At 43.1% G+C, this 25,228-nt stretch overlaps 1 protein-coding gene across 1 annotated transcript in view; it reads right to left on the bottom strand.

Moving 5' to 3' along the window:
- Nucleotides 1-25,228, bottom strand: part of cux2b (cut-like homeobox 2b) — a 299,039-nt gene that overhangs the window by 7,020 nt on the left and 266,791 nt on the right. Inside the window, exons 14-19 of the mRNA XM_070887855.1 lie at nt 18,531-19,199; nt 17,198-17,299; nt 15,844-16,592; nt 12,429-12,585; nt 10,362-10,637; nt 6,230-6,418 (exon numbers count right to left, since the gene is read on the bottom strand). Of these exons, the coding sequence (XP_070743956.1) occupies nt 6,230-6,418; nt 10,362-10,637; nt 12,429-12,585; nt 15,844-16,592; nt 17,198-17,299; nt 18,531-19,199 (2,142 nt within the window). The remainder of the gene's footprint in view (nt 1-6,229; nt 6,419-10,361; nt 10,638-12,428; nt 12,586-15,843; nt 16,593-17,197; nt 17,300-18,530; nt 19,200-25,228) is intronic.

Here is a 25,228-nt window from a genome sequence, read left to right as displayed (position 1 = left end):
AGCACTAGGCAGAATGGGAGACCAGGACCTGAAGGTCTATGGAGTGGGGACTGGGGAGTAAAAGTTTGAAATGGTGGGGTGAGGAAGAAGTAGGCACAGAGCGAGGGCAAGGACTGAGTGACAGGGCCATGAAGAAAGATGTGGGTTTGGTTTGATCAGCACAGACGTCAGCACGTGGGGGGCTGGTCAGTGGGGAGATAGAGACACTTTAACTTTGCTGCAACAAGCTGAGAGAGATAGCACCTTCCTCTGGAGCGAGGAAGAATAGGTGTTACTATTACAGCATTGCCCCTTGATTTCAATGAACTGGGGGAGGGGGAGGCAAAAGCATTACCAACTCAAAAATTATATATAAATGCACTGGAAAAGATGCCCCGGTGAATCAGATGTTGTACTGTTGCAAGGGAGAGGGGTTTGCTGGGGTATAGAAGTGAGGGAAACAGAGCACCTTGCCAGTAAAATAATTTGGAAAGAAGTTTGTAAAAGGCACCTCCGTCCCCACCCAGAGACAATGAGATAAGTGTTTTTGATTCCTTCCAGGAAAATACAGTTTTTTCTTTATCTACTGTAGGTAGATAAATAACTAAATACAGTCCACACTTAACACAGCTGCTGCCTATAGCGGGGAAATGGCACTAACCATTTGGCAGTACCACAGAACTCAATTATAGTGTCAGCTGTGGCTCAGTGGGTAGAACCTGAATCAGAAGGTTGTGGGTTCAAGTCCCACTCCAGGAACTCGAGCACATAAATCTAGGCTGACACTCCAGTGCAGTACTGAGGGAGTGCTGCACTGTCAGAGGTGTTGTCTTTTGGATGAGACGTTAAACCGAGGCTCCGTCTGCCCTCTCAGGTGGACGTAAAAGATCCCATGGCACTTTTTTTAAAGAAGAGCAGGGGAGTTATCCCCGTGTCCTGGCCAATATTTATCCCTCAATCAACATAACAAAAAAACAGATTATGTGGTCATTATCACATTGCTGTTTGTGGGAGTTTGCTGTGCGCAAATTAGCTGCTGCGTTTCTTACATTACAACAGTGACTACACTCCAAAAAGTACTTCATTAGCTGTAAAGTGCTTTGAGACATCTGGTGGCCGTGAAAGGCGCTATATAAATGCAAGTCTTTCTTTCTTTACAAGGGTGCCACTTAAAACATATTAAGCCAGCCGGCTATTTCGAGCAGTTCAACTCCCTGTACTTACCGATGTCGTACCAAACTTCCTATTTTTCCTTTTATCACAGCAAAGAAGCCATTTTTACATTTCCTAAAATGGCATTGAAAGACGGATGTCATTCATTCAAAAATCCCCAATTGGTATTGGGATGTGATTGATCAAAGCTCGGAGCTGCTTTTGTTTAACAGGGTGTGAGATAGAAAATAGGTATAGGTTGAAACCAGAGCTTCATATTATGTCACAGGCAGCCCAGATTTGCCTGTACAAGTACAGGTTGAATCTCTTAAATCCGGCACTCTTTTATCCGGCTACCTCCGGGGGGGGGGGGTGGGGGGAAGGGGCTGGCCGCTCTTCCTCTCCCCGCCGCCTCCGGTGCTCCCTCGGAGGCCGGGCCGGCGTGATGCGTCCTGAGGCCGGCCGCATTTCGGGCCCAGCTCCGTCCTGGCAATCCTCCTGCCCATCGCACCACCACTGCTCGAAGATGCAGATCCTAGTGCCGCAGTGGAAGTTCCCCGACTGGCAGGAGAAGCAGTTCTTCTCGCCGGAGAGTGATGGGGCGCCGGTTGATGGGGAAGGGGAGGGTCTGCAGCAGCCTGCCGAGCTCCTGGGCCGCCCCGTCCTACACACACACACCCTGTCGCTGTAGCCCAGCTGCAGGCCGAGCTGCAGCACGACGCGTCGGCTGTCCTGTGTGTCCACCGCCCAGGTGTAATCCAGCTGTGCCGCGGCAAGCTGAGGGCGGAAGCAGTCGGGCGACGCGAAGGAGCCGTAGAAGTTGTCCAGCCTCTTGCCGCAGTTCCACCGCTCCCCGTCGCTGCCTCCGGGCCGACCAAAGCTGGGTCTGGAATGCTGACCTCCCGTCATCCGGCAAATTCTCTTATCCGGCACAGGCCAGGTCCCAAGGGTGCCGGATAAGAGCGGTTCAACCTGTAATAAAAACCCGTGTAGGGATCTGGCAGCGGGGCTCTGCTGTACTTTTTTAACGGGTTAATCATTTAAAAACCATCCTTTATACAAAACCTAACCAACAGTTTGCACTCCAAATACTCAGGAGGGTGTCTGGGGCTAATGTTTCTTCCTACAACCTATGAAGGTTTTACTGTTCACTGCTTATAGCTGACGAATCACGTTAACACTAAGGCACCCGCTATAAGCGGTAGGGATTGTACCAGTTATTTGAAATAATGCATCATGAAATATGGGGAGAAGCTCTTTACTATACATCTGCTTTGAGTCTGGAGTTTATAATCAAAACCAAAAAACATAATATGTAAAGCTTTGATTGACTCTTGTCTTATTCCCATCTTTCATTCTTTACCAAATATCTCTTCAACAGTAGTTAGGGTATTTATGCAAGAATCTTTGGTAAAATATTTTAAGTTCAGGACTTTTATTCAGAATTCTCTCCAAACCTGAATAATGCTACAGTTTTACTTCAAGTTACGACCTATTTATATGAACAACTCAGTATAAACAAAGAAAATAAAAGCATCGACTATAACCATTTAGCAATACATTACAAAATATGAAAATTCCACTTTGAAATTTGGCATTGTTTATAGTTTTACTTGTTACACATGTAATATGCTATAATCAATTGCTTTAATATAGTAACAAGTTATTTTTCACAAAACTAAAACTGGAAAAGTTGAGTTGCTACTTTATCGTGAGTTTGATGTTTTAAACTAAAAAAGAAAAGGAATTCTGGTTGCTTTCAAGGTGCTAAAAACCATTTTTGGGAGGTGTGGGGGGGGGAAGTGGGGTTCATTATCAGTAATTTTCCATCGGGATGTGACGGGGCTGATAAACAGCAAGCCTTGGCATGCTCGGTAAATAGCTAATCTTTACGTCAATCATATATTTGTTTTCGATGTAGACACAGGTGTATGCTGGGAGCTGTAGCTTTTGTATCTTCAACTAATGGTGATGGGTCTGGAAACCTCTGAACTCAAGGCTCAGGCTTCTTGCACACACACAGGCCTCTGACAAACAACATTGTTGAGACATGTCCAATACTGAAAATGGTGCTGTACGAGTTAGTTTAATCATCTCCTTGTAAATGTTGTAATTTTCTAAAGACTTTTTTAATGTTGCAAACATTGTTTTCAGTACTAAGTTTTTTAGTTAGTGAGAGTTCAAAATTGATTTCCAATTGCGAACTGCTATGTTTTCTAATTGTTTACAACAGTAACTACACTTCAAAAAGTACTTCATTGGCTTAAAGAGCTCTGAGATGTCTGGTGGTCATGAAAGATGCTATACAAATCTAAGTCTTTCTTTCTCTCAGTTCTGATTTATTACGCTTTCCTGAATATGAAATTTGTGCCGAGTTTAACAGTTGAATTGTGATAGACACAAGTGATGTGCAAGGTTTTTGTACAAAGATATACATTCTGCGTTGCTGAAAGATCTATTATAAATTACATTTGGTGTGTGGGGGTGCCTGTTTCATTGAAAACTGATAAGTAGCTGTGCTGTGATAAACATTTTCAAGGATAAGGGTGTCACACTCTGACACAAAATAGCTGCTATTTTATACTGCGTACATGACCACGGGATTGAGCAATCAGGCCATTGGCTTCTTGTAAATCATGCAAAATGCTTTAAATGTGTATTAAACTGAGGGAGGGAAGGAAGAGCAAGAGAGAGAAAAAAAAGACGTAATGTAATTTCAAATTTTAAAAAAGCACCAGTTGTTTTTTGTTTTGTTTCATGTTGTTGACAGAAAGGGTCGTTGCTAATCACATACAGAGGGGGCAATTTTCAACTTACCATCGGAGCAGAAAACTAGCGTGGCGGGTCGGTGCTGGTTATAGAAACCACCCTATTTTCCTTTCCATTGAAATCAGTTTTACGCTCCAGTGATTAAGTTGAAAATTAGCCCCAAAGATTCTAACTTCTAACACCTACGAGACAGAGGGAGAGTGAGAGGCAGATAGGATGACACAAATAGGGGCTGAGTTTCACCCCCTCCGCCAGGCAGAATAGGGCAGCAGCGTGGTTAAACTAGCACCGCAGCACTTAGCATCTTGTTCCCGCTGACGTCCAGGTCTCCGCCATTTTGTTTGGTGCATTGAAATTGGCAGCCCAGGCATCCGCCAGACACAGGAGGGAACCCCATTAGTCCATGTAAATTGGGGTCCTATGCTGTTAATAGGATCCAAATGCAATTGTGAAGTAACAATGGGCAGTCTCCATCGCGTTTGCTCCGCCCACTGGTAAAGCACCTTTCAGGACCTCAGGATGTCCCAAAGCGTTTTACAGCGAATTAAGTACTTTCTGAAGTATAGTCACGGTTTTAATGTAGGAAACGTGGCATGAGACAGATTGTGGCCAGAGATAGGAGTAGGTAGATATGCGAGAGAGAGAGACAGATGGACTTCATCTTAATGCTCGTTCAATTCTCAAAAAGAAACAATTGAACTTTGAACCCAGCCAATTACCCACACATGTTTGGCTGACCGTTGGGTAAGTCAATTGCTGATTCCTTACACCTGTGTGACAAAGCTCGTAATTGCTAACACCTGGTAGAAAGTAAAATGGACACTGTCTCTCCATTCTATATTGATTTCGTTTTTTTTTAAGACAAGTAAGTTGAATATAAAAGTAAACACAGCCTCTTAGAGGGAAATAGATAGGAAGGGAAATGGAGCTGGAATTCTGGCTGATTTTCCTCTCCCTGTACGAGGGCCAATTGTAATATCTCTACAGCCCCCTGGCTAAGGTGAGCTAACTCAACACAAAGTGGAGATCAAATCTGGGACGAAACTCAATGAGCCATAAGGGAAGTCGGTCGTTCTGTTATCATTAACCTCTCAATGCATTACTGTCTCGTAACACATGCTAGCCCATGTTTTCTCCTTTATATGGCTTATTGATTCACCTTTTTTTCCAGGTCTGATCATATAAAAGCTGCAGTTCATATTTAAAAAAATACGTTTCGAGTTACTACTCTCAATCTGCCCCCTCACCCCGCACCACCCCAAAAACCCAAGCAAAAATAATAGCATTTAAAAGTACAATATTAAATCAATGAAAAAGTGTAGTGAGGATCAACAGCTACCAGAAGCAGCAATGAGAATCTCCAGGAAGGGTCTTCTTCGTCTTGGGGAAATCAAGTGCCGAGCAAAAGAAATGTGAGGAGTTTGAAGGGGCTTGAGGAGCCTCTATAGCTGGCTAAGGTAACCAGAAGCATTGGTTTCACACTCAGTCTAGATCGCCACGAACGGATTGAAAGGACACCATAGATGCGCACTCAAACATTTGCACATGAGTTCCTCCACAGAGAGAATGAAACGGAAATAAAACCTACCCTTCAATCTCTTCCACCTGCTGATATTGAACAGCCACAATTCGACCTGTGTGTTAACTGCTAAAGTGCAACCATGCAGAGACATGGGGCCCGTTGTAAAGCCTTTACAGATTGATGAAATAAGATGAGCTGAATGGCCTGCCTCATTGCGTTGTGATGTGGTAACATTGTACATCTGCAGTGAGGCCTAGAAATGGCAATGCATTACTGTACGTGCATTTTGGGAAAGCTCATGTGAACCCAAGCAATTAAGAGTTCATGGAATCATAGAAAATTATGACACAGAAGGAGGCCATTCGGCCCATCATGTCTGTGCTGGTCGGAAAAGAGCTACCCAGCCTAATCCCACCTTCCAGTACTCGGTCCATAGTCCTGTAGGTTACGGCTCTTCAAGTGCATATCCAAGTACCTTTTAAATGTGATGAGGGTTTCTGCCTCTGCCACCCTTTCAGGTAGTGAATTCCAGACTCCCACCACCCACTGGGTGAAGAAATGCTTCCTCAATTTCCCCTCTAATCCTTCTACCAACGACTTTAAATCTATGCCCCCGGTTATTGACCCCTCTCTGCTAAGGGAGTTGGGGCAAAAAGCCACATGGAACAAAAAATACATCTGAATTGGCTCAATCAGATGTTTGATTAGGTTCAGATCTAGTTACACTATGTATTTAGAAATAAAAAAGAAGTAATCTCGAGATTTTAACTCGCTCATCTATGAAATTAATTTTCGGAGTTAGTTTACCTTTTTTCTCCATTTTCTTCATATCCCTCAACTTCTCCACATTGAAGGGATCATTTAACCACAGTTGCATGCGAACAAACGGTTCCCTCCCCTTCAGGCTAAGCTTGTGCCAGGGTTTAGGCCGAGAAAGTAAATCCGAGACAGAGCCTTGGGTCAGTCCTAAAATGCTCTCTCCAAACAGTCTTTGGCCTTCAGGAAAAACACACCGGACACACAGCTTTAAAATAACATTTCTAAAGAGAACTAAAGGTCAATGAACTGTATTAATGACAGTTACACACACAGATTCTAAAAGAGGCAGAACACGTACATCATCAAAAACACTCAGCATATATATATATAAAAAAACGATCCGATTTCCCATGGTATTACTCATGCTAAGATGGATACATGGTTCGATAAGGATAAGAGCATTATATCATATAACTTACAGCCTTTGGTTCATTAGAAGGTAATTACTCTCAGAGGCACGAGATCAATTAGAGAACATTGTCTCTGTTGGGGAGCTTCCCTGAACCATCAGGAAATGACTGGCTTTCTTTCTCTTTATTAATATATGTATTTTTTTTAAAGTGCAGGGTTTGACATCGAAGCTTCTATGTAGAATGAAAAATGTCTGAAATGTGATGCGGGTGCCACAAGATATATTGGGCCAAAAACTGTGGTTGGAGTCTTCCCGTGGGCGGAACTAACACTTCCGGTCCGAGGCCTAGCTGCGCAGCCCAGCGCAGAGGCCCATGCATCCCAGGACCAACAATCACAACGTAATATTCTCACTGATAATAATGGTGAGTTCCATTTTTCTACGAGCTCCCATTACTATCAATGCTTTTACCAGGCATAAGAGTTTTAAAGACATTCGCTGAGCATGGGTTGGGCAAATAGCCCAAATCTCCGCCCGCGGAGGCATTTTACACACATTTTGACACTTCGCAAGTGCCGGGTTCAGGCGCATGCGTTTTGCGCGCCTAAACCTGGAACTTGCGGGACCTCTTCGGGTGCGTGTGCACATTGTATGTACCCGGAGAGGCCCCAATTTATGGCCCATTATCTACTAGCAGATCTCACGTGGCTTCCTCCCTGCACTGTGTTATAACAAGGTGGGCTTTATCAGCAAAATGTGATGGGGAAAATGTTACAGGAAGTCAGCGCAGCAGTTACCCTGTGACATTGGTCCTGTCAAGTCAGAGGTTATGCTGTTGCAAGGACGATGCTGGTGTGTGGAAGTGGGGGAGTGTGCACATCTCCACTGAAAAGTGGTAACTAGACACATCTGAGAAACTGCAGTGTCTGTTTCTTATTGGCCTCTGGAAAATAAATAAAACCACTTCCCTTAGCAGCTGCAGGCGGACAAATAAATACCACAGCTACATAAATAAAACTCTGCATGCAATACAGAGGAACTCTTTAATGCCCGTCTGTTTATAGTGTGGGCTTTTACAGAAAGCATCAAGAAATATATAAAATTAAGAAAAGATTGAACTAATTTGCATTTTTCCTTCTTGACCAAATATCTGTGGGCACAGTACTTGGTCTTACTGAGCAGCTCTGATTTAATCATGTTCACATTCAGGACTTTTATTCAACACTTCCCTTCCAACTTGGTACAGGTCTAATCGAATCACTGCTATTTATATAGTCAATTTTGTTTTTGCTGCTTTTCAATTCTGACATTAGCATAAATAAATGCAACTGCTGTAAGCATTTAGAATGCAGCTAAAAACACAAAAATTAAACGCTGCTAAAATTCAAAGTGGAAAGTTTCATTTGGAACACATGTAACATATAAAATGTTGTAATCACCTCCATGAATTGGTTTTTTTCAAGCAAGTTTCCTCTGTAAAAGTTGAAGTTCATATTTTACCTTTTTTTTATAATTTATGCAAAAAAAACAATTTCAGAGTTCCTGAAAAAGGCCTTCTTTGCTGTCAGCTCAGTTAGGGCTATTCCATGACTGTACAAGGACATTATATGCTCTGCAATTGCTCAGACTTGCCGTCCATTCTATACATTTCTAAAAGCTGCAAGCACAAGCCAACAATGGAAAATTTAGTGACTTCTTTGTACGTGTTGTAACTTCTTAGGGCTTATTTTGTGACAAAACTTACTTACAACAGTAAGTGCTCAGTTTTTTAGTGCAGTACCCAAGATGAAGTTTAAAAGTTTACCCAAGAAATATTTTAAGCATTTTGCACAATTTGAGTTGTTCATTTTTGTTATTGGTAGCAATGGCCTGACCTTTGTTAATTAATATCTTATACTACTTCATGATTGCCGATTTTCACTCCTTGCTGATTGGCGTGTTCCCTACCTGTTCAGTTGTGATGCGTTGTTGTTTTACGAAGACAAAAGTTGGGCCAAAGACATGTAACTATGGCACAAATAATGTGCATGTAAAAAGACGGCATGCTCATGATGCGATATGCATTATATACCAGCAGATCTCCTGTGATGTTCCACGTGGTGTGTTAGAAGATACATGTGACTGATGGTCCAATGAAGACAAGATTGAGATTCACCAAACTTGTTTTTTATTCAACTTTATTTGTGCACCCTTCAGGTGCATTTATGAAGCACCTTTTATGACTTCAGGATGTTCCAAAGCGCTTTACAGCCACTAAAGTATTTTTGAACTATAGTCACTGTGTTAATGTAGGGAAAATGCGGCAGTTAATCTGTGCACAGCAAGGTCCCACAAACAGCAATTAGAAAATGATCAGATAATCTATTTTAGTGATGTTGGTCGAGCGATAAATATTGTCCAGGACACCGGAAGAACTCCCTTGCTCTTCTTCGAATAGTATCATGGGATCTTATAAATCCACCCGAGATGGCAGATGAGGCCTCGGTTTAACATCTCATAGAATAGGACAGCACAGAAGGAAGCCATTCGGCCCAATGAATCTGTGCAGTTCTTTCGAAGAGCAATCCAGTTAGTCAAACTCCTCCGCTCTTGCTCCATATCCCTGCAATTTCTTCTCCTTCAAGTAATTATCCAATTCCCTTTTGAAGGTTACTATTGAATCTGTATCCACCACCCTCTCAGGCAGTGCATTCCAAATCCTAACCACTCGTGTAAAAAGGTTTTTTCCTCATGTCTCCTCTGGTTCTCTTGCCAATCACCTTAAATCTGTGTCCTCTGGTTATTGACTCTTCAGCCATTGGAAACAGTTTTCTTTACTTACTCTATCTAAACCCTTCAGGATTTTAAACACCTCTATCAAATTACATCTTAGCCTTCTCTGCTCTAAGCATCTCCAGTCTATCCACGTAACTGTAATCCCTCATCCCTAGAACCATTCCAATAAATCTCTTCTGTATCCTCCCCAAATTCTTCACATCATTCCTAAAGTGTGGTGCCCAGAATTGGATGCAACTCGAGTTGGGGCCATCCGAAAAACGGTACCTCCGACAGTGTAGCATCCCCTCAGTACTGAACTAAAGTGTCAGCTTAGATTATGTGCTCAAATCTCTGAAGTAGGACTTGAAAGCATTGAATGGTGGTGCAGGCTCGAAGGGCCGAATGGCCTACTCCTGCACCTATTTTCTATGTTTCTATGATCTTCTGACTCAGAGGCTAGAATGCCACTACTGAGCCAAGGCCAATATAACTTTTATCATTCCCAAGCTGCATTCTCAGATTGAACTGCTCCTCCTAGCTTGAAAAATGTTGTGCTTATGAATTTGATCATTTTGTATTGAATTTCTGAATCCAATTTGTAAACATAAACTGGACACAACAGGGGCACTCCATTTTGCATTATCCTGACACCAACCCATCATCCAATTTCTTATTCATTCCCAAGTTTTCCCCCTCCGAATCCTCAATGCTTTAAGCTTAAGTAGTGAACTTCCATGGGACCTTCAAATGCTTTTTGAATTCAAGGTTTACTATATGGTAGGGTTTCCAGTCCACTTGGGATGTCACTTCCTCAAAAAAGTCAAGGAGGTTGGCTTAGGAGAATGAAAATACTTTTATTCCAGTGTAGGTTCTGATTTCAGAACATGAAAATTAGCCTTTTAAAAAAAAAAACTGGCATAACGCAAGACAATTTGATGTGGTTCATATTTTGCAAAAATGTAATTTTACAGACAAGCTATACTGAATACGTTATTGGGAAATATACGGTACCTAAGTTGTTGTCTGTTAATACTTCCTTAACCTTCTTGGTGATGGCATAAGTGTCCAACTCAGAGGACATGGCTACCATTTCCTGTATGCCTGTAGGTGACTGGCCATTGGACAGGCTCTTACCACTCAGTGAGTGAGAAGCTGATTGGCTCTCAGGTTGCTGGTTCTCTTTAGTGCTTTCCAGAACGGCACTAACTGGTTCCTGCTGGCTCTTCTCGCAGTCAGTGGGACTGGGCGGAGGTGATGGCGAATACCTGGCCTGAACTGTATTATTTGCTGTTTCAATTAAGTCAGAGAAAATAAAGAATTATGTAATACAAATCAATCTTTACAAAATAACTTTCAATTTCAGGTGAAAGATACAATCAACTAGAAGCTTTAAAAAAAAAATTACTGTGTCATTAAAACTTGTGTTCAAAAAGCTGTTTATTGCAAATATATCGGCCTGGAAATTCAGATGCATCTATTAATGGATGCGCGGGGGGGGGAGGAGGGAAGGGTACATCCAATGCACTTAAATGGTGAGGTCCGAGGTGCCCCTGATATTGGGCCTTGGGCCTCATTTTGATGGAGCCGGCAAAGTGCAATGCAAGATCAGGGAGCTGCTAGCACGCAGCAGCCCTCAGGTAAGTGGATAGGGGTCTGGGATTGAGAGAGGAGCTGGGGGCGGGGGGTGGAATTGGCAGCAGCAATCGGGTTGGGCGGGTTGCGGGAGGGAAATGTGGGGAAGGGAGAGTAGGAGTGTTCCTCATTCAGGTAAGTTATTGTTAAAAAAAACTTGGCGATCCCAAGATCTGGTTTCCCTGAGTGTAGCCCTTGCTGGCACCAGCTGCCTCAGGGTAAACCAATCTTGAAGTGGGGACTTCAAACAGGCATTAACCCCTTATTTGCATATGCATGGTTCAGGCGTGGGTAAAGGACACCTATTATTAATTTTCCCAATATGGCGACCGCCGCACTTCCAGTCATAAATGTGCCCACGCTTCCTGCCCGCAATATTGGGGGCTTAGTAGGCGAGTTGGGCGGCTAAAATTATAGATCACAGATTTGTTTGGCTACGTTAAAAATTAGTGTAAGGATTAGAAACCAGGTACCATACTTTTCAATTTCAAATCAAAAGATGTTTGATCCTAATATTCAAAGTATTTGATCCTTATGTGTGTGCCGGTTTTTGATAGTTAACCTGGGTGACACCTAGTTGATCACTGCATTTATCTGGGTAATGACATGGTGTAGATCTAAATGTGTTCTGATTGATGTTACATGTTAAAAATGGATAGCTGTTATGGGGGAAAACCATAAGGCGAACTGTATGTTTAATTAGATCAGATATTCCCTTTTTGCCTTTGTGAGCAGTCATATTGATATCTGAGTTAATTTTATTTGTTGGTTAGTGCTGAAATTTAAAAAACAGTCAGAAAATAGTATTCTTTTCCTATTCCGAGTCATTTCTGAAACCTGTCTGCGTCGGATGTGTTCAACAATAAAGGATTGTGCTGGCGAGAAGAGGAAAAGAAAGCTTTGTTGGAAATGTATCAAGAGACTTCTTGCAGTGGAATTGACTGTTAATCTTTACTTCATCGGAAAAATCTAAATGACAATTAAACCCCAAGGACATTTATGATTTATTATTGTATTGTTTAACTACTGTATAAGGTAGTACTTTTGTGTACTGAAAATTGTAAATAAATATATTCCTTAATGAAGCCCGTTAAACTTGGAGCTATGTTTGTTATTCTGCCACATGGACTTGATTGAGATTGTAACAGTATGAGTCTACAATAAGGCCAAGATCCAGATTACTCTGCATCGAGTCAGTTTTATTCACGCCACCTGCAAGGGCAGATTACATAAAGGTATAGCTTCAAGTCATGGGGTATCAGGACTACTCTCAGGAAAACCTATGCAACCATTGCAAGAGAAACTGGTATCTTATGAAAATCTTAAGTGTCATTCTGGAACTGGGGAGTGCGTCCGTTATGTACCTATCATATATGATCAATTTACTGTACTTTGATGGTTTCTAAGTACATTGTAGAGAAAAAGCACCAAAATAAAATGTCTTACCTTGTATAGGTTGTGCAGGATGGGTACTCTGGCCTAACTTATCAATAAGCCACAGCTGCATGCGGATGAAAGGCTCGCGACCTTTCTGAGTTAGCTTACTCCATGGCTTGGGTCGAGAAAGCATATCACTGACACTTCCCTGGGAGAGGCCCAGCACCTGACATGGTGGAAACATGAGAGGAGACCCAATTATTTTCCAACCTTCAATTTTGTCCTGTTTAGACCAAAGCTACTCGATTGAAATATGTCATTCAGGTTTAATTATTTTACAGGAGAGTAACATCACCGCAACTCTGTGGATGTTACTGCAAAAATGCAGCATAGAAATTGGAATTTTATTATTACTCATCACATTATAACCGTGTTGGATGAAATCCACTTATGGATATTTAACTTCTGAAAAATGAATATTCTTCACAATTTTGCCTCAAGTGAGCGTGCTTTCCATTACACTGAAGATATATTACTAAAAGTGATGGGTTTGGACAAGTTTATTGGTTGATATTTCGAGGACACCAGCAAGAAGCAGAAGCATAAAAATGTGTTTTACACCTCAGTAGATTTCAACATGATGCAGCACTAGAACAATCACTTTTCTTCTGCTTACTGTAAAGGTTTCACAAGTTGATTAGAAACTCTAACTTTTGAAAATCAGGGAAATGTACACACTGAAAGCCAATTTAATCGAATTGATTTTTCAAAGGAAATAATTGCTTTCAAGTGACATGACTGCAATCTTATTTCGCGAAACCAAATCATGATGTAAAACTGCAATCCTGATCTAGTTTAAAAGGCGAGTGGTTAAGCAAAAGTACTGATAATGTAACTAATCTAATAATCTTTGTAGCTTGTGAGATTCAGGTGCAGGTCTTACTTATTTAAAAAAGTAACATTTAATTTTGCTATTCTTCTTTCCACATTTGTCCTGAGTCAGGAGCATAGGTGGTCCTACCCCACACAATCTTTATAATTGCACCATTGTTACTCTTTTGGTGACCTGTCAAGGTGAGGCTGCGTTCTGGATGCACCCATCCTTAGTCTATTTTCTCTTCCCACAGATGAGAACCAGCCCAAAGCTGGTGAAACTGGACTGCTAGGCTCATGAAACTTGGAATTCTGGGCTCACACATGCCAATATCAACTGAGGTAGACATTGGAATACATCTCCTCATTGAGTGTGCAATGCTCCAGTGATGGAACCATAAGGCCACCACCATGAGACTTCAGTTATGACAGGTGGCTGTTTGAAATGAATTTGAATAGGATTCCCCCTCTCCACCACCTCCCACCACCCCACCACCGCCCGACAGTAAGACCACGAGCCTCCAACAACAGCAGACTGTTGGAAGTGGAACTGCAGATGACACTATTGCATCAAAGCTAATGCTGTAAATAGGCTTCTAGAAGGCAAACAGGCAAAACAAACTCTTTCCCCTGGATGAAAGCAACCCTACCAACAGCTTAACAGAAACACAACAGAACCCATTGCATGTATTGAGAAGCAGGCTTACTGGGATTCACATCCATAATCCAAACACGACTGAAAACCTAGAAGCTGCATTGCTGTCATCTGCAGTAACAGCTGAAGGGTAATTGTACTCCACAGGTCTACACGAGTTCTCATACAAATCTCACTGTGTTCCTTTAAAAAAGAAGGCAGACAGAAAGCAAGAAACTATAGACCAGTTAGCCTAACATCTGTCATTGGGAAAATGCTGGAGTCCATTATTAAGGAAGCAGTAGCAGGACATTTGGAAAAGCATGATTCAATCAAGCAGAGTCAACGTGATTTTATGAAAGGGAAATCATGTTTGACAAATTTGCTGGAGTTTTTTGAGGATGTAATGAGCAGGGTGGATACGGGAGAACCAATGGATGTGGTGTATTTGGATTTCCAGAAAGCATTCGATAAGGTGCCACATAAAAGGTTACTGCACAAGATAAAAGTTCACGGGGTTGAGGGTAATATATTAGCATGGATAGAGGATTAGCTAACTAACAGAAAACAGAGAGTCGGAATAAATGGGTCATTTACTGGTTGGCAAACAGTGGGCTGCAACAGGGATCGGTGTTGGGGCCTCAACTATTTACAATGTATATTAGTGACTTGGATGAAGGGATCGAATGTAATGTAGCCAAGTTTGCTGATGATAAAAAGATGGGTGGGAGAGCAAATTGTGAGGACACAAGAAATCTGCAAAGGGATTATAGACAGGCTAAGTGAATGGGCAAAAATTTGGTAGATAGAGTATAATGTGGGAAAAAGTGAGGTTATCCACTTTGGCAGAAAAAATAGAAAGCAAATTATAATTTAAATGGAGAAAAATTGCAAAATGCTTCAGTACAGAGGGACTTGGGGCCTTGTGCATGAAACACAAAAAGTTAGTATGCAGGTACAGCAAGTGATCAGGAAGGCAAATGGAATGTTGGCCTTTATTGCAAGAGGATGGAGTATAAAAGCAGAGAAGTCCTTCTACAACTGTACAGCGTATTAGTGAGGCCACACCTAGAGTACTGCGTACAGTTATGGGCTCTGTATTTAAGGAAGGATATACTTGCATTGGAGGCTGTTCAGAGAAGGTTGATTCCAGAGATGAGGGGGTTGACTTATGAAGATAGGTTGAGTAGGTTAGGCCTATACACATTGGAGTTCAGAAGAATGAGAGGTGATCTTATTGAAACATCTAAGAAAATGAGGGAGCTGACAAGGTGGATGCAGAGAGGATATTTCCACTCATAGGGGAAACTAAAACTAGGGGGCATAGTCTCAGAATAAGGGGCCGCCCATTTAAAACTGAAATGAGGAGGAATTTCTTCTCTCAGAGGGTTATAAATCTGTGGAATTCTCTGCCCCAGAGAGTTGTGAAAGCTGGGACGTTGAATATATTTAAGGCGGAGATAGACAGATTTTTGAGCGATAAGGGAATAAAGGGTTATGGGGAGCGGGCAGGGAAGTGGAGCTGAGTCCATGATCAGATCAGCAATGAACTTATTAAATGGCGGAGCAGGCTTGAGGGGCCAAATGCCCTATTCCTGCTTCTATTTCTTATGTTATGTTCTTATGATGCAACTAAATCTATAAGTTGCTAAAGGATGGCTGCAGTACGAGAGCAGTTGAGAAAGAGAACCATCTATTCTGAACTGTTGATCCAAAAAGTCTCTTCTGCAGCTTTGTAGCCTGTTGCACTAAAAATCACTGAAAAACTCCAACTGCTTCTTGTTGCACATGCTCTTTTCAGTTTTTGAGAGTTGAAGTAAATGCTTTTGGGGATTAGTTTGCATCTTGCCCGGATGTAGGTCTCGCATTGGACTCTTCAGTCACCTGAGAATTCAATTTTAGAATGGAAGCATGTCTTCCTCGACTCCGAGGGACTGCCTATGATAATGATGATGATGGTCTCGCCCGGTCACTTACCTTCTCACCAAAGATTCTCTGGCAGATTCCATTTTTGGCCAGTTTTTCTTTCACTTGTCTCGTCAGTTCCATCGTGTCCACTTCCCGGTACATGTACATCTCATACTGCTCTGGAGTCAACGGAGGAACTGTTGGTTTCAGCGAACGTGGGACATACGTAGGGAATATAGAAAGCTGGCCGATACTTTGCGAGTCCGAACTGCCCTCAGATTTTATTTCTGTAAGTTTATTTGTACCTTCAACGCCAGCTGAATGTTCCTCACTATTTTTGCTGTTGTCACTAAGTTCCGCTCGCCACTGTCTAACATTTCCTGTCCCAGAAGAACCACAGGAAGAGGATGACGGTGAAGGTGATACTGAAGCATACAACCTATGAGCCATATTCCTCTCCGTGGCCCAGTGCTGGTCAAAGTACGATCCAGCATCACCAATTTCTGACTTCACTTTCCGTATTATGTTCTGTACAAAGGCCGCAGGTGATACAACATTGAGAGGAGTCTGTGAACTTCTGCCTTCCTCTTGCTTGATGTAAGAGGAAAGAAGAATTTTGTTTGTAGCTGGTAAAGATTCTACATGTGGTGTTGTCATTGTGTTGTTGCTGCTGTTGGTCTCCATCTCCAATAGAACATGCTGTTGGGCTTGCATCTCTCTTCGGGCCTGCTCCAAGATAGACCGAATTGCTTCATCAGAACCAGCACTACTGCTGGAACTTGTACTGCATACAGGCAAGGGAGAGCTTTTAGATTCAACTAAAAAAAAAACATAAATAAAGTCAGGCTATTTTAAAGCATTCTTTAGCTCAAGTATGAAATAACTACATTCTTTGTAAATGTATTCAATTTATAGGAAGTGACAGCTTAGAGGGTCTATGACATTTTATACCAAATATAGAACAACATTTTCCAAGAAACAAAGGAATTGTAGACAAATTGCAGAGTTGCTTGAACTTTTGCTTTTCAAAGCTCTTGAAAATGCTTTGTGTCAAAATAACTAAGGTGACCACTGACACATTTGATCTTCTCACTACTCTAAAGCTGTTCCCTGGTTTACCTGGCAAAATTTCCCGACATATTCCCGAGGACAATGTACCTTTAACACAAAACTCAACGCCACCCTTTACTCTGTATTTGCTGCATGCTTTTAGATACTGGATTACACTTCTCAAATCAGCTACTAGAAACATTGAAGCTTATGATTAAATATTCAGGCCATGAAGAAACAGTTGGTGAACTTCTCCACGGGGATCTAATATGCCCTTCGTGCAGTTAAGTTTTAATGATCTGTGTGCCTGAACTCTAACAGACAGTTGCTAATCTTATCCCAAATATATTTGGGTTGTCTTTTAATTACTTACCACATTTTTGAGTCTGGAGCTCTTTCTTTGCCTGCTCCAGAATATTTTTAATGGCATCATCTGAACCAGTCTCTGGGGTCCGAATCCTGGGAGTTATACTCCCTGAAAAAAGAAACGCACAAAAGTGAACATTTCAAAAATGTTTTCTATACTTTGCCCATGTACCTTAATAGAAGATACCTTTCCTGATGCCACATATGGGAACTGGAGGAAACACTGCAACTAGAATTAATAAGCGGCATGATCTTACCATAACATTCACTAGGTTGGAATTAGGTCCTGCAAGTCAAGGGTTTAGTTCTTTAACTCAACAATACCGTGAAAGATACTCCACTTATACCATGGATCATTTAGCAAAGTGTAATTTTAAAATAGTTAATGATATTTGTTTTTCCCTCTGGGTGTGGCTTATGTTGTCTGAACGCTGGAATGATTTCTGATGTTCTTGTACAACACAGTCTGGAGTCAGGCTTGTCTGGAAGTTGCATCATTTGGGTAGAAGCTGAGCTGGAGAGTCTATTGTGAAAGGATTGCTGCAGGCTGCATATGGAATATGCCATGGTGAAGGTTACAGACAAGTCATATCATACAGTACAAAGAGCTGCTACATGAACAAGAGAATTATAAATGATTACCTTGTTGAGTCTTATTTTAATTTATTTAAATAGCAATAGATGTCTCTTCCTCTTCACAGTTTAGATATTAAGAGATTGGGAACGGAAGGAAGTGAATGTTGGCATGAGGTTAATTAAGGTAACCTTACTAAATTTTACCTTGTCTGTATCGAGAGGAATGGCTTTATCTTCTTTAAGGCATCTTTCTCTCTCTGGTCTCTACACTGGCAGAGTGGACAGCAATCTGGTCCCAAGCCTCTGTCATTAACATTAAAGCTGTCCACTGGAAACTGCTTGAGATCAGACTTGGGTGATTCTGCTACCCCACATTGGCTTAGCAAAGACATAGCTTATGTATGCATGGCACAGCACCTTGAGGCTCCCAGTGTGGTGCTGAATTACATTTTCAACAAGTTAAAAGCTGACCTACTGTATTAGATGGGTTCTGTAGCCACAAGCCATAACATAAATTAACTTGCAAGCCTGTTTCTAATGAACAAGTGCAAAAATTTGACTTAACCTTTATCCCCTTTTCAAGTTATTTCTCTCATTTACATTGGATTCTTCTCCATACCATGTCATTTTGAACGCTCATCACTCCATTATGTAGCTGTTCATTGCACCAATGTGCTATGCTACCAGAGCATCACTCAAACTTTTTTTTTCTCTTTCCAAGTTTCATTACAACAGAAAGCTTGTACTACAGTCTGCATACATACCTCTTTGCCGCACTTGAATAGTTCGAAGGGCAAGGATATTTTGCTCATCAGATAGAAACTGCTTCATCTTAATAAAAGGCTCCTTCCCTTTAACAGTAAGCTTATGCCATGGTTTGGGTCTGGCAAGAATCTCACTAACAGATCCTTGCGATAATCCCAGGACATAGTGTCCAAACACACGCTGTCCAATGTTGTGCTTTAGGAGTTGCTCTTTAACCTGAAAGGCAATTTCAGCGGTCTCTAGAAGTTCCTCATCAGCAGCACTAGAACTGCTGCTTTCTGACTGGTCACTTGGTGCAACAGCTTCACTGTTACTGGAACTGCTCCCTACGATTAAAGCTCCCTTGGCTGAGTAGAGTGCGGTTGGGTAGACGACTGTACTTCCAGCATCCTTTGTATACAGGGGGGACATCAATGGTCTATGGTGCGCTGGCTCCACAAGGGGTTTCTCATTTGTTTTAATTAAGGGGAATGGAGAGAGAGGAAATGCTCCTGATATTTCGGATCCTTGAGTTGGCCCATATGCTGGGACGGACTTTGGAGAGGTTTGTTCGTCTCCTGACCAATGTGGCACTGGCTGAGGAGAAGGCGAAGGATGCTCCATGCTTAAGGTGTCCTTCACACTGTTCAGAGGATCTTTCACAGAGTCTTCTTCAGGTTGCTCCTCATCTGCAGAATACAAAAAATGCTTTGATCAAGTTACTCCATTCAAAGGTACGCAATCCGTCTCTCTCAGACACACAAACACGCAGTGCTATTTAAACATATTCCGGATGAACTACTAGATTTAGAACTTATTTGATGGAAGGAGTACTGCAGATAAGGGGTTGCACTTCCAATAGAAAGCCCACTCTGTGTGGGGTAGCTTTATGAGTCGACACTCCAGACGGAGAACCTTGTCCACCGAAAGCACAGATCAGATATTTGGGCAAGCACTGTGCATAATGTTCCAACAGTTTGATATTAACGTCAGAAAATAGGTGCTTCAATTTCTGATAGGTGCTGTTTGATGGGCGAGACTCCCTACCAGGAGTGCAGACTCGACAGCAAACCTGCCCTTTTGTGTTTTTCATGTACAACTTTGCAAAAGTACAAAAATGACATTTGCCAGGTTACGGAACAGATAGCAGCCCTGGATCAAAGTTCAATAACTAAAATCTCTGCTCCGGCTGGACAGACGCTCACTGACTTGAGCTGTACTGATATTAACTGATGGCACGTCAGGTCTATATGATGTGAAAAGCTGGGCTCCCAATAAAGGTTGAGGCAACAGGGGAATTCTGCATTTCTCCTGAGGGGAGTGGGTAAATGTATGTGGAAGCCGTAAAAGGGACAAGTAAATAAAGCTACAACATTGTAGATAGTTATCCCTACAGAATCGCTGGGGGAGAAATTAGGCCCTGTAATACCCGGTTTTAGGGTGCTAATTAATCTCCTAAAAGGTCGAAACTCAGGTCCGAGAGGCGCATACACACTTCCAATGGGAATTGCGCCGGATGCCATCTTGCTACAGTAGTTTGCACGCATGCATCCAACGACTGCCGGCAGCATGCAGAGCAGGTAGCTGATGTCGTCTATCGGTGTGCAACGCAGATATAATGCCAGCGCTGCCATTTTCAAATGTCACACTCCAGCCTACGCCATCTCTCAACCACCCACAGCTGAACACGGCTTCGACGGCATGAAGGATCCCCACCAGTTACTTAAAGGGAACGGGAACTACTTTCAGGTTAGTTGCTGGATTATTTCCTCTGATCGCTGGTGCAATTCTACGCATTTTGGGAGCTTTCCTATACTTGTCTAAATTTTTAATTGTCTACCGGGTGTGGGCGGTGCTGAGGTACTTTTTGGGTGGTTTAAAGGCTTGTGCTGAAACAAGTTGCTTCCAGACATGGGTGGCCTGGTAGGCCCTCCTCTTGGAATTGAGCATAACTGGGAGAATGAAGAGAGGGCATACAGAACAGGACAAGCTGCTAGAAGAGGGAGGTGGAGGGGGAGAAGGGCTCTTAGTAGGAAGCCATATCCACCCAAGGTCTTTAGGGAGCAATTCTCTTCCCTCAACTTCAAACAAGAGCAATGCATGAGACGTCTTTGCTTCACTAAAGCAGTTGTGACTGAAATCTGCTGCAGCCACAACTGCAACCTCAAAGCAGGGCGACATAAGAACATAAGAAATAGGAGCAGGAGTAGGCCACCTGGCCCCTCGATCCTGCTCCGCCATTTAATAAGATCATGGCTGATCTGATCATGGACTCGGCTCCACTTCCCTGCCCTCTCCCCATAACCCTTTATTCCCTTATCGCTCAAAAATCTGTCTATCTCCGCCTTAAATATATTCAGTGACCACATTGCCTGTCAAGCTGACCTTGGCTCATAACTTTTATCCTTCTGCTGGAGATATAAGCAACAGCTCACAGTACACTGCTGTATAGGAAGGTCACTGAAGCGCTCTATACAAAGAGACACACCTTCATCTCATTCCCTCTTGCCAGAGACAAGCAGGCGGCGACGGCTTGAGGAAGAGGAGGGGGAGGAAGTGGAGAAGAAGCAAGTGTAACAGGAAGTGGAGGAACAGGAAGAGAAAGGGAGGATACAACATAGACAGCCCTTTCTGCCCAGGCTCTGTGATCACATAATTCATGAGCGACACCCAGTAACCTCAACCACACCTCCCCATTCACCAACAGTCCCACACTCTTTATCTTTCCTCTATCACTGACGATCAAAATTGTCCTCTATCAAACACCACAAAAATAAAAGCCACCAGAAAATGCACATTTCAATCCAAATTTATAAATTCAATCACGACAATGCATACAACGATAAACTAACCACCCTTGTGCATTCCCTTAGCGCCCTCTCCTAATGCCCTATGAGGTGCTTCCCCAGTAGCTGCAGCACAGGTGGTGGCAGGCTGTTCACCTCCAACTGAGGAGACTGCAGATAGCAATGTCGAGCAGCTCTGGGCCTAGAGGCCCAGCTTCAAACTGCACCAATCCGGCCTGGGCAGTCTGGGTTGGCTGGCTGATGGGCAACAGCAAGAGCACTGGCGGAGTGGCAGTAGTGGGAGCACGAATGCTGTTATTCTGAGAGAGGGCAGCAGGTTCGTATTCCATGGTGCCACTGCCACTCTCCCAGGGCAGCGCCTCAGCATTCCTACTGATCTGTTGGAGGACAGATTGGTGAACTGCTGTGATGGCCTGAAAGCCCCTTTGAACACTGGTGTCCAGTGCCATGATGGCAGCAGCCTGAGCTCGTGCAGCAGCACTCTGGGCTTCCACTGCAGCACTCAGACCGTTGGTGGAAGCTGCTTGTGCTGCAATGAAAACTGAGACATTGGCCATCAGACAATGCATCATGCTGGATTACACAGGTGTGGTGTTGGAGGTGACCACCCATTTCATGTTGGAAAGGATGGGCTCTAAGTTCTGTTCAAAGTCCGGTGCCAAGTTAGTGCTGGACTCCTCCAAGCTCCTTGACATTGAGAGTAGATTTGCTGGCAGGCTTTCCAGTGCACCAAGCATTTGGTTGTGTACACCCACCAGCCTCCTTCTGTAGCCTGCCACATTGAAGTCCTCATCTGAGTCCTCTGCAGCAGAACTAGTGTGCACCCTCGCCCTCCAGTGGGCTGGCACCTGCGCTATCCTTTCCTCCTGCCCTGGCTCCTGTGCATTTGTACCCGGTGTCTCATCGTGTACAGATCCCTCCTCTATCCTAAAATATCTCTAAAATATGTGCAGTATCAGTATCTGAGCTGGTGGCTGCGAGTGTAAGATCAAGTGACTGTGTCACTTCAACCTCACTGTCTTCTTCCTCTTTCTCCATTGCCTGGGTGGGTTCCAGTTCTTGGGTATCTGAAATTAAAAAAGAGACATGGGTTGGGTTGTGGTGAGGGGAGAGGAGAAAGTAAGAAGTGCATGCGTACACCATCAGCAGCCTCTCACTCAGAAGAGATTGAGGGATGAGGGAGACGTGGGATGAGAGGAGGAGAATTAGGTATGCGGAAAGAGGGGAGTGTGTCCGTGAGAGTCGTGCAATATGTTTGGGTGACGTGGCTGCCGTGGTTGAATAGCTGCTAGTTTGTGCGAGCTTTGAGTTGTGGGTGTGAGCGTTGCAACAGTGCTAAGTGTTTGAAGGTAAGGTAAAGCATATGAAAGCTCGGGTTGAGTTCTGACTGATAGGGATTGTTGCTGGTGAGCGATGGGGGTAATAGTGAATTGAGCAGTGAATGAGGCTATTTGTGCAGATGGTAGGATATGCCATTTGAAGATGAGGTCACACACCTTGACAACTCGTGTAAGATCATTAAACTTCTTTCCGCACTGCAGCCATTTCCGACGAGCAACACTCCTGGCATTGACATCCTTTGCTACTTCTTCCCACTGCCTCCTGAGCATGTGTCTGGAGGTGCTCCTGCCCCCTGCGAATACAAGACATCTGTACTCCTTTCCACCTCTTCCACCAAGTGCATTGTCTGAAAACCTTGGTGCTCGCTCTCTTGCATGTTCAACCATTGCTCAAAGTATTTAGTTTTTAAAAAACTCCCACACTTGTTGCAGCCACAATGCACTTCCCCTTTAAGAGGTGCAGGCTGCCTTTAAGGTAGCTCTAGACACTCGTGATATTGGGCCCTCTGCGGGTGCATGCAGCCAACAAACAACGCAGATAGCGCTGGCTGCTAACAGAAATAATTTAAATCAGCGGGCAGCGCAAATTTAATATACTGGCTGCGTTGCAATGAACAGGCTGAGGTTTCTCGTGCACCGCGATCTCTGCGCCCTTTTTCAGGCGGTATCCAAGTTCTCCCCTACTGTCCTTTAAGGCACAGGCCCAAATTATATCCACTTCTCTATTACAGTTAATAGACTAGGTTTCGGAGCTGAAACAGAAAAGCACCTGTAATTATGAAATTTGATCGCGACAGCATCAAAATGGTTGCAATTTGAAATAAATGAACACTGATTAATATATTGATCAATTTGCTTCGATATTTCCAGTTGCAGAACATGTTTCTGTTAAGAATATGAAGAACACAAATCAATGCGTTAGCTTGTGAAAATATTCTCAATTATTCATCTCAACTACTTCACTAAGAATGTGAGAGTTGCCATTTAAATTTTGATTAAAGTATAAGATGAGGAAAAAAGTAGTGACCTCAGCAGAAATTCTTCACTTACATTAAAAACACAAACGCCATTCCTGTCTTTATGAAGCTTGCCAGGTATGTGATCGAAGCAGAGCTTAATCTTGCTTCAAAATGTAAAATCTTTATATCATATCTTATTCATATGAAACTTTAGATTGCCAATTTCATGAATCTAAAATGGACTTCTATCAGCTGTATTCTTAAGCATTATTTTGCCTATGTGGGTAAAGAAAGACAATAGACTAATCTGCATACAGGTAACTTCGTTTTGGGGCTAAATGGCTAACCAGTTTCCCTGAGGGATGTCATTACATATGCTCACAAGTTAATTACATAGAAAATTCCCTCATATCGTTGAAATGTTAATTGTATTCAAAACTTGCAGACACCTGTTAGACACTCTAGGATTGTTGTGCTCTGAACCAAGCTACTTGATATACAAGTCAGGTTTCAAAAGTAATCAACCTAGAAACAAAGACGAACTTGCATTTATATAGCGCCTTTCACAATCTCAGGACGTCCCAAAGTCCTTTAATGCCAATGATGTACTTTGTGAAGTGTAGTCACTGTTGTAATGTAGGAAAAACGGCAGCCAACTTGCACACAGCACGCTCCCACAAATAGCAATGTGATAATGACCAGAAAATCTGTTTTAATGGTGTTGGTTGAGGGATAAATATTGGCCTGGAGATCTCCCCTGCACTTCTTCGAATAGTGCCATGGGATCTACCAGAATAAATATGTTTCCTATCTAACTGAATGGTAGTATTGAATAACAGCACAATTGCTTGCCCAGCAGTAACAAGCTTCTTTGATCCGAGGTGACTCAGTCCAGCTGGAATAGATAGCTATTGTTTTGCCTGCTGTATTGATGCTGTGGCAGTCGGAGCTAAAGCGACCAATGTCAGGTTCATCATACACTCAGTTCAAAAATTCTGAAAAGGAAACTTCGGGACCGAAATTGATGAAGGCCTCTGCCCGCCCAAGTGCCGCCCAAAGGGCAGCCGATGGCAGCCGAGGTCCCCGACGGTTCTTTGGGTGGGATTTATCACCCAGGTCCCTCGAAGGTCGGCGGGCAGCAAATCTGCAACGTATGCTGCCAATCTGGGCAGCAGCCAGCGGGAGCTCTCATTCTCGGCAGCAAAGGCGCTTGCCGCCCAAATGCCACCTGGGGATGGAGTGGAGCCCAGGGAGGGTCGAAAAACTAAAAATAAAACGCATCAAAAACAAAAAAAAATAACATTTGATGACCTTCAGGGGCTCTCATCCAGGTAAGTACCTGTAAGTAAATAATTTAAATAAACTTCACCAACCTTTTTTGCAGCATCTTCACACTTACCGTTTGAGGACAGAGCTGCCTGCACTCAGCCGTCCACCACCGTCCTGCCGCCGACTCCAGCCCGCACCAATCTGGCACCTCGGCGGGCGGGAGTGTACTTGCGCGTATCGGCTGTACGCTGACGTCGGCGGGCGCTTCCCGGCGGCTCTCCCCTCCCACCCGCTCCAGGCCACGACGAAAGTGGCACTGGGCGGTTCGAGCAGAGGAATGCTG

The sequence above is a fragment of the Pristiophorus japonicus genome, chromosome 8, assembly GCF_044704955.1.
Source record: "Pristiophorus japonicus isolate sPriJap1 chromosome 8, sPriJap1.hap1, whole genome shotgun sequence".
NCBI classification, from domain to species: Eukaryota; Metazoa; Chordata; class Chondrichthyes; family Pristiophoridae; genus Pristiophorus; species Pristiophorus japonicus.
Note: the sequence above shows the minus strand (reverse complement) of the source record. Positions and strands in the feature narration are given on the sequence as shown.